The sequence below is a fragment of the Mustela erminea genome, chromosome 9 (assembly GCF_009829155.1).
Source record: "Mustela erminea isolate mMusErm1 chromosome 9, mMusErm1.Pri, whole genome shotgun sequence".
NCBI classification, from domain to species: domain Eukaryota; kingdom Metazoa; phylum Chordata; class Mammalia; order Carnivora; family Mustelidae; genus Mustela; species Mustela erminea.
In genome coordinates this window covers 111,994,727-112,009,295 of record NC_045622.1, presented here as the reverse complement: position 1 = coordinate 112,009,295, position 14,569 = coordinate 111,994,727, and the positions used below count along the sequence as shown (strand labels likewise).

The 14,569-nt window shown below is 62.0% G+C and overlaps 1 protein-coding gene across 5 annotated transcripts in view; it reads left to right on the top strand.

The window, feature by feature from the left end:
- Positions 1-14,569, top strand: part of KCNQ1 (potassium voltage-gated channel subfamily Q member 1) — a 307,863-nt gene that overhangs the window by 268,505 nt on the left and 24,789 nt on the right. The window contains exon 16 of one of the 5 annotated variants that reach the window (XM_032358148.1): positions 8,824-10,005. The exons of 3 other annotated variants lie outside the window; for them this stretch is intronic. In XM_032358148.1, coding sequence (XP_032214039.1) covers positions 8,824-8,994 — 171 coding nt within the window. In that variant the 3' untranslated portion in view covers positions 8,995-10,005. Of the gene's footprint in view, positions 1-1,661; positions 1,823-8,823; positions 10,006-14,569 lie in introns of those variants that run through there. One more of the 5 variants, XM_032358150.1, reaches the window with a different exon arrangement.

Here is a 14,569-nt window from a genome sequence, read left to right as displayed (position 1 = left end):
CCCCAATCAGAAACACAAGACCGGATACCGACCGCGCAGGAGCGGAACAGGGCATGGGGACAGGGCCGGAGGACCGGGGGAGACCTGCGAGGGAGGGGCGCCTGAAACTAGCTCTCCGGGTTGCTATGAATTTCCGGTTTCAGTGCAGGCCTGACGAGGAGGAAACAGAAAGACCCTAATTTCTTCATAAATGACTGTCACTAATTTCATTCAACGAAAGTGTTCAGATGTTTTAGGTCTACTTGAATGTCTAGAAAATTCAAACAGCACAGGAAGGTCCAAAAACAAAAGTGAAGACCTCCAGAGCTTCCCTTCTGTCCCTGAGGATAACCCTTGTTATCCCAGAAACACCCATCTTTAGTGTGAGGGGGCCGCGTCTGAGACACGGGGGTGCATGTTGCCCAGAAAACAACAGTGGGAGAATACGTAGTCGCTAAATGGGTGTGTGGTTGAAGGTGGGGCTGGATATACGCGCGCGTGTGCGTGGACCGATGGCAGGATGGGGGGCAGACAGCCAGAAATTATTACAAATACGGGAGTGCTACTTCTGATTTATTCATTTTTCTCAACAAAGAAAAAAGTGAAATCAAAAAGCGCTGAATGTAGATAAACGTTTCTTCACCAAAGGAGACGTTCATTTCTAAACATCACTTTCAGGTCTGGGGGCAGGGGAGCATCATAAAATGTGGGAAGTAGGAGTCCTTGTGGGTTCTGTGGTCTTTCAACGTCACGTGGTGGTGAGCGAGGCTGAGACGCGGCCCGCCTCGCTGCCTCCCGGGTGAGTCGTGTCCGTGTTGTGGTCAGGACCACTAGCCCTGGCCAGGCCCTACTCCCCGCCATGGGTTTACCTTGATTCCGCGTTAAGATGGCGTCAGGGCTCATCCTGCTGCCCACTCCTCTGTTCTTTATTTCAGTTTTGATTACTCTCTTGGTTAGACAAATTTCTTCCTCGAGGGATCAGCTCTGGAGGGTCCCATAGTCCTTGCCCGCTTCCTGCTGTCCTGCCTCTCGGCCGCCCGCCCCCACCCCGCCGTGTCCTGGCCATGTTCCCTTCGGATCCCGCCTTCTTTCCTACTCCAGTCGGGGCTTGTTCTCCTGAAGCCTCCTGGCTAGCATCATCCTAGAACTTGCCTTTATGACGATCCCAGGTTGGACTTACTGTCCCTAGATCGTGTGGCTTCCCAGGAAGAGACGCGTGGCGTGGAAGGCAAGCATTCTGAGTGCTCCGTACATCCGGAAATAGCTTCACTCAATCCTCGTGCCTGTCGGTAGTTGAACCAGGCGTAGAACTGCAAGTTTTCCTGCAGACCCATCCCGAGGTCTTCTGGCCTCCAGACTTTGTGTGGTACCTCTCCTGCCTGCCTTAGCCCCAAGAATCCCCTTTCTCTGTTCCCTGGAATTCGTCTGTATCTACATTCTAGCCTTAGGGGGCTGCCTTTCCCAGCGAGGCTCCCTCGTGGCCGACTTTGTTCACCGAGGGTGTGTAGTATCTGGCAGACCCTCTGGGGACTTGAGTCCTTGAATTCCAGAAGGTTCTCTTTATTATTTCTGACCATGTCCTTCATGACATATCCCTGTTACCTCTTCTGAATTCCTCTTAACCAGATGGAAGACATTTTAAATGAATCTTCGATGTCTCTTTCTCTCTTTTCTACTTGTAGGATTATGTCCTCGACCTTGCCCTGGTCGGTGACGTTGCATCGGCCGCCCTGTCTCCAGTGTCCTGTCCTCTTGCTCTCTCCCATTTGGGGTCTGCTCCTGCCCTTGCCTGGTGGGTGTAACAGTTTCTGGAATCTTTCCGGGGATTCCAGATACATTTTCACATCTTGAGATCACCTCGCTTCCTGATCCTCTGTCTCTGGTCAGCCTGGCCTCTCTTTCATGTTCCGAGCGTTTTCAGATGTTTGCTCGGGATCTGAGCGCGGATGGGCTTGCTGGCATTAAGCTGTGTCAGCTGTGATGGGTGGGGTACCAGCCACTGCCCTGACGGACACCATGTGTCACTGTGTGGGGGGCTCTGGTTCCGAGGGCTTGTCTGGAAGCATGGGGTTGGCGGCTGGGAGCCCACAGGGAAGACACGCCCGTGTGGCAGAGGGACAGGTGAGAACCTCACCCCCCGTCCTGTGTCCCCACTACCCCCTCGGTGCTGCAGGCAGTTTCTCAGCATGGCACTCGGCGGGCCTGGCCTCGGCACGATCCCGGCCCCCGGCTCACCAGGACGTCTCTGTCCCATACCACATACTTTGGTTGTGCCACAGCCTGGCCAGGGGACCCCCCTGCCGTCACACCGTGCCCCCCTCCCGCACGGCTGGTGGGAAGCCCCTGAGCCCGAGACCTTCTCCCCTCGGGTGGAGTCAGCCCGAGGCACATGGCCCGTCATCCCCAGGGATCCCGGCCAGGGTGATCTGCCGTCTGGGGTCTGGGCAGCTAGCCTCTCGCCCTCTGTCAGGCTCTGGTTCTGGGGACACCTGCCCAGATCCCCCCAGGGCAGGGAGGATTAAATGCAGAGCCCTTCCCATGGTGAAGCCCTTCCCATGGCGCCTAGCCCGTCGGCGCAAGCTGTCACTGGCTACGGCGTCATTGGGACCGCACAGGGCAGGGCGGAGGCCTCCTGAGTCTGTTCTACCTTCTGCTTCCGGGGTGGCAGGGCTGCTGGGAGCACCGGAAGGGGCAGCTCGGCGGTGGCGGGAGAGGTCGCGTTGCTGAGACTGTCGTCCTGTCTGTAACATAACGGGGAGCGGAGAGGGTCCACGGCGCCCGGAGACTGAGGGAGCTCTCGCTGAGGCCGCCGTCGGTGAGGCCACGTCACCACCGTCGAATTTCACACAGGCGCCCGCAGGGGTGCTGGTGCTCACCGGGGCCACGAGGACATGCCATGAGTCAGGGTCTCTCGTCCCCATGGGCCGGTGGACAGGCCGGGCTCATTCTCACCATGATGGCAGAGGCGCCCACTCTCTCCGCCAGGGTCACTTGGCCAGCGCACGGCTCCTCCCACCTCTCAGTCCCCAACAGCCCCCTCCCAAGTTCCCAGCCCCGACTCTTGGGCCCGGGCAGCCTCCGGCAGCGGGGGTTCCAGCCCTAGCCCTGCCTCTGACCTGTAGTGCCACCTCAGGCAGGTTGAGGGTTCTAGCCTCAGTTTTCTTACCTGCAGAATGGGGACGAGTCATGCCAAGTCCCAGTGGTGGTCCTGGCACGGGAGGGGCCGTGCAGACCTGTGCACTGTCCCATGGGCGGCTGCAGGGGCAGGTGTCGCCTCGGAGCCCTCCCAGCTCAACGCCTAGCAGCAGCACGGGCCAGTCCCAGGTGAACCCCGCATCCAGCCCCACGGGCCCACCACGCTGCTTCCCCAGCTGTGCCTTCCCCGCTGCCCCTCAGCCTGCCCCGCAGGCCCCCGCTGTGTCAACCCCTCCTTGGGGAAGCCGAATCGGGCAGTCTCACCCCTGCACTGAGCCCTCACCCAGAAATCTGGTCCTGAAACCCAACTTTCCGTTTCGAGAAATAGAAACTCACCCCAAAACTGCCAGCATGAGGAAGGCGACGTGCTGACTCCCATACCAGCCAAGTCCCAGAGAGAAGTGGCTTCAGGTGTGTCTGGATCTAGGGCTCAGAGGTGCAGAAGGCGGCGAAGGGCTTTCAACAGCCCATGGGCCGCGTTGGGTGGCAGGCCCGTGCCTCGGGGCTGCTGTCTGAGCGGGGCGGTGCGGGATTTCTAGGCCTGGAGGTCGGAGGGAAGGTGGCCAGGGGACTGCGGTGAGAATTCCTCCCTGGGACCGGCCTGCCCGAGGGAGATCGGGAAGCCACTTCCGCTGGCCAGCAGTAGGGGCTCGGGGGCTGAGACTTTCTGACCCAGTGGGCTCCGCGGGACCCGAGAAGGGCAGGGGGAAGTGAGGAGTGTGGGCTGGACCCACGGGGACCCCGTCCCCAGCGCTGCTCTGAAGGGGGAACCGAAAAGCCAGGCCAGTCCCCGCAGCAGGGAGACGGGGCCGCACCCCGAAAGCAGGCCTCGTAGCCCAGGGACCGCTGGGGGCCCCAAGTCCGGAAGCCCCTCCCGAGCCACAGGGCCTCGGAGAAGGTCACCAGTTCCAGCAAAAGAGGAAAAACATGTAGGACACCTCGGATGAATGAGGGTTTTGTGTAAGTGTATTCCCAGATATTTCCTACGACGTTTGATGCTAAAGAAAAGTTCATGGTTTATTTAAAAATCCCAACTTTTAGCTGCGCATCCTGCAGTACCTCCAACACCCCTACTCTGGAGGGTCTCCAAACCCCTCTGGGCCTCACCCCTGCCTCGGTGTAAGACACCCCGCCCTAGGGTTAGAGCAGGACCCTGGAGTGTGAGCAGCCTGCGCAGGCCTGCACACACACACGGATCCAGTGCACGGACTTCCCCCCTCCCCCCTCCCCCCTCCTCTCTCCCCCCCTCCCCCCTCCCCCCTCCTCTCTCCCCCCCCCCCCCCCCCCCCCCCTCCCCCTTCTCTTCGTCCCTCCTGGTGATCTGGGACGGGGAGGAGGGCTCTGTTCCCAGCCCCACCCTGACAGCAGGACCAGGCCCCAGCTCCTTGCTGCCCGTCTGGCTGCCTGCCACACCGGGACATACACAACTGTCCTATCAGCAAAAACAGGCCCTATTTGCACACGGGGTCTGGACTGTCCGTGGGGAGGGAGACCCCACACACACCCACAGGGGTCCTGAGTCCCGGACTGCAGAGACCAGGGCACTGGGGGCCTTGTCCTTGGCCCCAGTGAGGGACTCGCTGCTGTTTATGCCCTGTGGAGTGGCCCTCGGGCACGTGGCTCCTGGCTCTGCTGGGGGAACACGGCAGGACCCAAAGCCTAGTGCCCCCACAGTGAGCTCCTTGTCTGTTGGGCTAGCCGTCCACAGAGGTGAGGGGCTGCTGCGCGTCCAGTGTCCCTGTAGTGTCCAAAGGGCAGAGATGCCCAGGAGGAGGAAATCACCTGAGCTGTGGGCACCCAGGGAGGTCTGCCTGGAAGAGGCGGGCCCTGAGGTCAGTCAGGTTCACTGTAGCCCTGCAGGGGAGTTCACCAAGGTCATTTGAAGCTGAGAAGACAGAGGTATGGGAAGAGGGAGGGAAGACACCGGGGCCCGGGTCCTAAGTAACGGGGAAGGGACGGCAGACCCAGCCTCCTGCCACGGCAGCCTCTCAGGGCCGGAAGGGCATTTCCGGCCGGCGGGAACAGCATGTACACATGCAGCCTTCCCTCCCAAAGATGAGGGCCGGCCCATCCCAAGGGGCGCCGGCCTTCCCTCTCCCCCCGACATTCCTGTCTCCGCGCAGTGGCCAGAGGGACGTTTCAAACATAAACCAGACCAGGCGCTCCCTGCCTAAAGCCCCTTCTTCCTGGAATGCAATCCAGGCGCCTTTCCACGGCCCATGGGCCCCACAGCCTCACACGGCCCTCCTAGCCTTACCTGCCGGAAGCTCCCGTGTGGCCCGCCAGCCTCCAGGGGACTTGTCCTAGGCCCCTCGGCCCATGCAAAGGGCACTCTGGAGCTGGACCATGGCCGGCCAGCCATGCGGTCCCACCTGGGGCCGCAGGTCGCTCCTGCTTCTCTCCCAACCGACACCCTGATCCCTGTGCCGCCTTTGGGTCTCTGACCCCAGAGCCCTGGCTGGGGTGGCCGGCTCCCCACCAGGAACAGAAGTCCCACCATGTCAGGGCTGGTGCGGACCTGTCCCTCCCAAAGCCCTGTGCCTGGACCAGAGCCTGGCATGCAGAAAGTGCTGGGCCGAGTCTGTGGTAGCCCTGCTGTCCGGATGAACTGACCACAAACAAAGGCCAAGCCAAGCCCCACCGCCGTCTCCCTCTCGGTGCAGGTCAGAGGGGCAGGCAGGAGCAGACGGCATCTACCCCAGCTCACCAGCGCCCAGGAAGTTCAGTGGGGGCTCTGACCACCCCATAAATGCCACTTCAAGCCCACACGATCCCAGGACCCCAGCACGGGCCCAGCCCACATCGGTGGCCGCCGTGCTCCACACCCGCTGGGCCAAGACCAGGTGCTTCCGCTTCCTCTCCCCAGGCCGCCCGCCTCGGGTGCTGGCCTTCTCAGCAGATGGCCCCACGCCCAACGTCACCCAAGACCCTGAGAGCCTCCTCTCCATCCACCCCATACCTGGTCACCGAGCCCTGACCCCACCACCAGGGCCCGTCCCCGTAATCTCCTCTGATCTGGGGCCATTCGGCCTCGTGGAGTGTGTCCCCTGCGGAGAGAGGCGGGGGCTCACGAGACAGAGACGGAATAGAGCATCTTGGTCCTGGTCTGTTTTTAGTTGGTGGCGACTGTCCCTCCAGAGGCCAGTGCCTGCGTCCTCAAGGCCTTTCGATCGTCTTGCCATTGCTACGAGATACCCGGGAGGCGGCTGCGAACTGCTGACAGAAAGAGGGAAAGCGGGCACTCGGGCCCGCGGCAGGGGCGGGGCGGGGTGCTGTGAGTCAGTGCGGTTGGGCCCTGGGTGGCTGGGGAGGTAGAGAGAAAGCTTCGGACGGGGAGAAGGGAAAGAAAGGGACACGAGGAAGGAAAGGAACGGAGGGAGGAGAGAGGGTGGACGGACGGATGGACGCGACGGGATGGTGGAGGGGTGGGTGTGAGTGGGGGGTCGGGTGACGGACGGACAGGTGAGCGGACGGATGGACGGACAGATGGACGCAACGGGATGGTGGAGGGGTGGGTGTGAGTGGGGGGTCGGGTGACGGACAGGTGAGCGGACGGATGGACGGACGGATGGACGCGACGGGATGGTGGAGGGGCGGGTGTGAGTGGGGGGTCGGGTGACGGACGGACAGGTGAGCGGACGGATGGAATAGAGTGGTGGACGGATGGACGGACGGATGGACGGACGGATGGACAGATGGACGGACGGATGGACGGACTGGGATGGTGGAGGGATGCACGGCCGGGGAGTGGGTGGGCGGACGGTTGGACGGACTAATGGGATGACGTAGTGGAAGGGTGGATGGGAGGTGAGTGGGTGGTCGGACGGACGGACGGACAGATGGACGGACGGGCGGATGGGACAGGGCGGTGGAGCGTGGTAGGTAGGTGGGTGGATGATGCGTCGTGGACGGGACGGAAGACGGACAGAGGGGAGGGACTAGGGAGTGCGCAGAGCAGCAGACTCGGCGGAGAGATTCGAGCAAGGACCCCTCAGAAGGAGTGTGTGGGCCTCGCGCCCTCCAGGCTGGCTTCCCGCCCTGTTCCATGCACCTCAGAGCAAACAAGTCTGTCATCCTGCCAAGGCCTGAGTGTTGAGCCATATCCCTTCGGGACTCTTCCCCGCTCGTGAGAAGGTGCTCCGCATCTGCTTCCTGGCCTGCCTGACCCCCTGCGTCCGGGGCCGCCGTGGGGAGAAAGTGTGTCGAGTCTGCAGCTCTGGCTCGCGCACAGCCGCGCAGGGGCCCCCGTGGGGCCCTGGGCTCCGTGAGGGGCCCGATGTGCGTCGCTAGGTTCCGAGGAGACAGGCTGGGGCCCTTCTCCTGGCCCAGAGTCAAAGGAGGTCTTAGAGCTCCTCCTCCTCTGTACGTCCAGGTCCCTGGTGCCCCTTCCAGAGCCTTCGGGAGTGGGGACAGAGTATCCTGTTGCAGTGGCCAACCCCAAGGAAGACAGGGCTCTCAGGACAGCCTGGCCTGCCAGCATCGTCCCACGGCACTGGCACCATCCACACCCCCGGGCCCAGGCCTGTGCGAACGAAAGGGCGATCCGAGCCCCTCCCCAGAGGACCCCCCACCCACCCCCTCTGCCCGCCAAAAAGGAGCAGGAGGTGCTGGAGGCCCCACAAGAGTGGGGGCAGAGAAGGAGACCGAGGCCCCGGGCTGAGCTACCCCCACACCCTCGGGCCAGAATCCCCCGGAACTCGGAGGCCCCGCCCTCGGCCGAGGCTGCTCAGGGGTCTCCGGGCTGTACCGACAGCTGCCTGCGCTGAGTCACCCGCACCTGTTGGGGGCGGGGGGTGGCGGGCCCGGGGGGCTGGACCAGCTGGACACATTCCCTGGCAGGCGGCCCCTGGCACTGGGGGCCGGAGTGTACACACAGCCCTGGGTGAGGGTCGCCCGCGCAAGATGAATGTGGACAGCTGGAGACCCGGCCTGGACACGGTGGCCGGCCCGAGGCCCTTCGGCGCACCCCCTCCCAGCATGGCCCGTTTCAGGGAGTGAGACTCGATCTCCCCGTTCTGGGGCCACCCCTGCGCGGCGTACGCAGCTAGAGCGCGCACAGACCGGGCCTCGGCATGCAGCGGGCTCACGCACGGCAGGAGAAAGTGCCAGGGCCACGACGACGGCCACTGGGCCAGGCACCCCCAGATCAGGCCTGGGAAGGCGGGCCGTGGAGGGCGGGCTGGCGAGGACTAAAAAGGAGAGTAGTGCTCAGTGCTGGGGACACTGAGGGCCCCCGGGGCTGCCTCGCTGGTCTGGGCAGACTTTCGAAGGCCATCAGAATGGGGGTTCGGCTTGTCCTCCGGCCCTGCGATCACCCCACCCAGAACGGCTCCTGGAGCACCAGGCCCTGGTGTGGGACAGGCCTCCCTCCGCCCACGCCAGAAAGCTGAGCTCGCCCTGCGGCCCTGGAGGGGGACAGGGAGCCGCATGGCGGGACCGGGCTGAGGCAGCAGCGTGTCGGAGGAGGGGGGCGCTTGCCCGAAGGCGGCCGCGGGGCCGTGGCTCCCGGGACTAGCTGTGCGCGCCCACTGGGGGGCCTTCGTCTCCCGCGACCCTCCCACTCATCCCTCAGACGCGGCCCCTCTCAGAGGCCCCCCTGGACCCCAGGTGCCCTCTGCGCTCATCACTGCGTCTCTCCCCCAACTCCAGGATGCCCCCGGACCCCGCGAGCTTCACTGCATGTGCCTCGAGCCGTGTGCCGCCCCCAACACCCTGTTGAGTGGGTGCCCGTGCGCCTGTGAGCCACGGCCTGGCCCCAGAAGGGGCCACCCCTCTGCCCCTGGAAGTCACGCCCCAGACGGAGCTGTCCCCACGCCGTGAGCACACAGAGGACGGAGGCCGAGCGGGGCGCGCTCGGGGCAGCGGAGCCCAGGGGCATTCTGCATGCCCTGCACCTGCGCCGGGGGTGGGGGGCCGGGCCGGGCCTCGTGGCTGCGGGGGCCGGGCCGTGGCTTTGCCCGCGCTCCCTTCCAAGGGTTAACGCGCGAACTCCTCAGGCAGCAGCGCGTTTGCATTTCACATGAAAATGTTTTTGCAGCAGACCCGGATGCCAGCATTTTTGTGGTCACAGTCAGATGTTTTTAACTACATTGGACAGAACCCACGACGGCTCTTTCCGTGGCTCCAGCCAGTTTCTGAGCGCTACCTTGAACCCCCGTCATACCCCAGGACCAGGGCCGTGTCGGCGCCCCTCCCCCCGGCCTTGACAGACTTCAGTGGCCCCAGAGCCAAGCTGACCCCAACGTGGCAGCCACGTAGGGTCCCGAGCTGCGCCTGCCCGCCCTCCCTGCCCTCCGTCCACCCACCCAGGGGAAGAGCAGGTTCCCCGATTTCAGGTCCTGGGGCCTTCCTGAGGCTCAGCCAGGGCTCCGTGGCCACAGGGCAGAGCCCGGGGCTTTAAGTGGGGGCCGTCCCAGCTCCACAGAGCGTGTGGGAGCCTCCGTGGGTGGGGAGCAGGGGGCAGAGCTGCACACGGGCCGGTCCTTCCCACACAGGGTCCAGAGCGGAGCAGAGCATCGCTCTGAAGGAAACCCGAGTCCTTGGGACGTGCTGCTCAGAGTTCGGACCGTGGGTTTGTGGTCAGGAGAGTCTCAGGAACCTTCTGGAGACACTTCCCCTTCTCCACTGTGCCCCACTCCCTCACCTTTGCACAGAACATGCTTATCTGCGTGTCAAATGCCCTGAGAAGGCCCGCAGGAGAACCTACTTGGTTTAACTCTTCGCCGTCCCCGAATCCCTGTTATCCACAAAACCAGCTTCTCTTTTTCTGGCACAAACACAGTAACGCCTGAGGAGTGTCTTGTCAGGGAAGTTGCAGGACTGTCAAAAAAACAAAACCAAAAACCACGAGTTCTGTCCCTTCACCAGCCTGCGTCCGCACTGAGGGAGCCCCGCCTCTCCTGTCCCCTAGAGTGGGACACACGTGTGCTGAACCCTGTTTCCCCTGTCCCCACTGTGTGCAGACCCCAGGGCTGCCCAGGAGCGCTCGGAAAGGCAGACCGAGGCCTTTCTCAGATGGCCAAGCCGGTGACACGTCTGAGCCCGATGCTGGGGGCCCGCACGGCATGTCGCCACGGTGGGGGGGGGCGCCAGAGGGACCCCCATTGTCCCCTCTCCTGCACCGGGTCCCCCGCGGCCGCCACCCCCCGCACTGGTGCACACAGCTCAGGCACCGTGACGTGGCCCCAGGGGCCCACCCTGACGCCAGTTGTTCCAGCTCAGCTGCCGGGCCCGCACCCCGCCCCACCTGTCAGGCCACAGGTCCTCAGCGCCAGCTGCCCGGAGTCCCCCTCCCCAGGCCTTTCCCTGAGCCTGCCAGGCCCTGCTCTCAGCTGCCACCACAGTCCCCTCCACGCCCTCCCCAAAAGACGTCCCTCCCGCTGCCCCCAGGCCAGCAGGCTTGTGTTGGGGGGAGGGGGGAACAGCCCACTTGCCGCTTCAGAAGGCAGGTGGCGTGAGGGGCCCCGCCTCCAGCGGAGCCCCACCGCCCCTGCCGCAGCCCTGCGGGACCCCACCTCATTGTGTTCCCCATTTCAGCCTGGGGGGAGGTCAGGCCTCTCCTGGCCCTTTGGCAAGACCAGCCAGAACTCCCCCTGGAGCTTCTGCTCAGCAGGACTCAGGAGGGTCTTCTCCTAGCTCTCGGCCACTGCTCCGCGTGTTCACTCGTGTGTCCGGCGTGCCCCGCGCACTCCAGGCATCAGTGGTGGCCAAGATGGCGGGGGTCCGGGGCCCCAAGGGGCTGTGACGTGTTGGGGAGGACAAACGGGAATCAGGAAACAAGCGAGCGAGACAGCCGTCTGAGAACAGCAAGAATGGGGGGTTCTGAGAGAGCGGACGTCCAGGGCCCTGAGGGTGTCTCCTGGGACCCGAGGCCCACATAGCAGGAGGGAGCCGGCCAGGCAAAGAGCAGGCAGAGCAAAGAGCAGGTTCAAAAGCCCTGGGGTCGCAATGTGGGGCCTTTCCCGGAGAGGCCTCAGAGCGCGTCCTCCTGGTTCCTTGGAGAATGTGCTTCTCTCGGGCTGGGCCCTGCCACGTCCCCCCAGTGCCAGCCGCTACCTGCACCGCCCGGGGCGCTTGGGGGCGAGGGTCTCGCGGGACTACCAGGCACTCGGGGACACGGTGAAGGCATCTGGTGAGGGCTCGCAGGGACGACTGCCCTGCCTTCCTGTGCCAGAGCCCCAGGTTCTCTGTCCCCTGAGAGGTCATCTGAACGCCACCTTCTCTCCATGGGTTGGTTCGACTCCGGAGCACCGAATCCCCTGCCCCTCGAGATCCTGAGGACCCTGGGTCCGATCCATGTCAGCCAGCTGGGGAGGGGGGCTGGGGTCTCAGCCATCACCCCATCTGCCTCCCATCCCAGGGGCACACCCCATTTGTGCAAGAACCGGGGTTGGTGGGGAAGGTCACCCATAGCCTTGTGGAGCTACCGTGAACACCAGCTCAGTTCCACAGGGGCCCCCCAGGTGCCTGCCGTACGCCTGGCCCTGAGCGGGGGACTGAGGGGCTGGAGACAGACGACCCGCCGGAGTAAGAATGCCCGGGACGGGCAGCGGACGGGAGACACACCCCAGAAGCACCTGCCCACAGTGGGGGTAGGAGTCAGGTTGGAAACACCCCTAAGCTAGGGGCGGGGCCAAAGCAGGCTACATGAGCTAGTGCATTGCTCAGCCTCCAGGGTCGAGCTGGCCTTGCCTTCTAGAAATGCCTCTGAGACACCAGATCCTGTGCATTGTCTTACAGTGTCGCCGTGGTGCTGGGGGGACAGGGTGCATCTGTCTTTGCCGCTGGTTTGGGCCAGGTTGGGCGTGTGGTTTTATCTCCTACATGAGGCAACACTCCATCTTCCCTTTGCGCTGGGACACTTTGCGTGGGATCCAAAATATTTGCGTGCTTCCAAAAATATTACAGAAATCACCCCCCAAAAGCTCAGCTTGAGCCCTTCTGGAGGAGGGCAGGTGACTGTCATGTCACATCTTCCAGGGGCTTTCGGTTTATTGGGATTGTCTCCTTCATTAGCCACTGGGAAATTTTTCCTTAAAAAAGGATTCATCCCATCAAGTTTTTAGTTTTCTAGGACACGATGTATTCAGCTCACTCTGCTCTTAAAGATGTTCCTCCCCTTCTGTTCCTAATTTTTTGTCACTTGCCAAACGCTTACATACATTATTGGCTCTCCAAAGAACCAGCCTTTGGTTTTACTGGTCAATTCCGTTTTCATGAAAATTTTTCTGTTCTGCTAATATCTTCCTTTGTCCTCTCTTGTTCTTTCTTTGTGATCATTTTGGTGTTCTCTCTCCGCCTCCTTGAGTTGAAGCTTATCCTTAACCTTTCTGATTTCCCAAAACTGCTATCACTGTTCCTCTGAATACCCTTTTGGCTGCGCCTCAAGTGTCTCTATGTTTTCGCTGTCACTGTAGATCCTTCTAGATAGGTTTAATTGCAATTTAGTTTCTCTTCACCCAAAGCGCCATTTAGAACTACATCCTGTGAAGCTCTGTGTGTATCAGTCTCATCGGGCCTCTTGGTTATTAATTTCCTGTTTTACTCCAAGGCACGGACTTTTGGAAATGCGTGGACTTCCTTGGGGAGCCAGAGGAAGTTGTTACTGTGACCTTTGTGTGCACGTGTGGAGGCAGCCGAGGCTGGTTTGCCGACCGACTTGAGCTGGCTTGCAGGAGCACTCAGTTCCTCCACATCCTCATTTTGTCGGTTTGTTTCCCCCACTGTGGTTCTCAGCTCCTGACGAGGGGCGGTAGTTGCGACAGCACTGTGGGTCTCCTGGTGATGTACAGGTCTTGTGTGATCTCTCCCGCTCCGTCCTCTGTGTCCTCCCTGCAGACCCATGCAATGGGCTCTGTTCCTCACCAGGTCTACCCCTCTCTCTGGAACCCCAGCCTCGGGGGCCCTCACCTTTCCTGGCTCACTGCTTCCACCATGCTCCGCCGTCACCTCCATGGTTGGGATCTTCGATCCCCTTCTGTTTGCAGACGTCCAGCCCTTCAGCCTCTCCAAGGACATCAGCTCTAATCTGAAGGCTGATTTGGCTTGCCCTGCTTGAGGGTGAGGTCACCCCTGCAGCGTGGCTTTTGCTTCACAGGGAAGGTTGGGTACCCTGGGTGTCCTGTGAGTTCTCATCTCGGGGACCTGTAGCTCAGGAGGCTGTTGCAGCTTGAGGGCTGGCTCTCCTGCTGGCTCTGGCTCTCAACACGCGTAAAGGCCTCGTGCAGGGGAGGAGGGAGGATAGGAAACTGACTGGGGCCTGGCAGGATGAGTCTGGGGGTGCACGGTGAGAATTCTGCAACTTGGGTCTTCACACCAACCCCAGCGGAAGCTCCCGAAAGCTTCTGGGGGGCTGTTGTCTGTTCTGAAACATTGCTCTGGCGGCAGGGGTCATGGGACCCCCGGGGGCTGGCCAGGCTCCGAGGGGATGGGAGGGCATCAGACCTGGGCCAGAACAAAGGAGGACAGGTAGAGAGCCCTGGGGACGTCAAGGAAGAGAGAGGCCTGCTGAAGAGTTCTGTGAAGTCCGGAATCGTGCTGCGCTCCATACCCATGGCCTCCGACAGTCTGCCCCCCTTACTGTCATTCTAGCCTGTTCATGGTGGCTTTTGGATCTTTGAGGTGGGCCCTGATCTCCCTCCCTCCCTCCCCACATCCCCCGGAAGTCTTGGAAGCCGCTCAGAGGTGCCACCCTGTTGCTCACCTTCATCTCTTTGCCTGGAGCATCTCCCCCTCTTACCTGGCTGGTCCTTGAGGTGCCCCTGGAAGGACACCTCCTCCAGGGGGTCCCAGGTACCTTCCACCAGAACCGTGTCCTTTCTCTATAAGTGCACATGAGCATGGTGGTCACATATCAGCCCCAGGGTCCTGTCCTACTCCCTGTCACCTCATATAGCAAAGGAGACTTTGCAGATCAACTGAGTCAGGGATCTCGAGATGAGGATTATCCTTGCTTGTCCAGGTGGGCTCAGTGTCATCATAAGGGTCCTTACAAGAGGGACAGAGGAGGTCAAAGTCAGAGGAGAGGCCATGACAGTAGAGGCAAAGTCTAGAGAGGAGAGAAGATTCTTGGCTGTTGGCTGTGAAGGTGGAGGATGGGGCCAGGAACCAAGGAAGGCAACGCTTCTAGAAGCTGGAAAAAGCAGGAAACAGATTTGTTCATGGAGCCTCCAGAAGGAGCACAGCTCCAATGACACCATGATTCTAGCCTCGTGGGCTCCTGGCCTCCAGAGCTATGGGGTGGTCAGTGTCTGCACCCTAAGTGTGTGGTGACTTGTCACCGCAGCAGTGGGACACTGACACAAGTACCAGCATGGGGCCAGGCCCTGGGGTACAGCAGCAGACAAGGTGGACCAGACCCTGCCCACGTGGGCGTTGTCCTCCTGGAGGTGGGGGA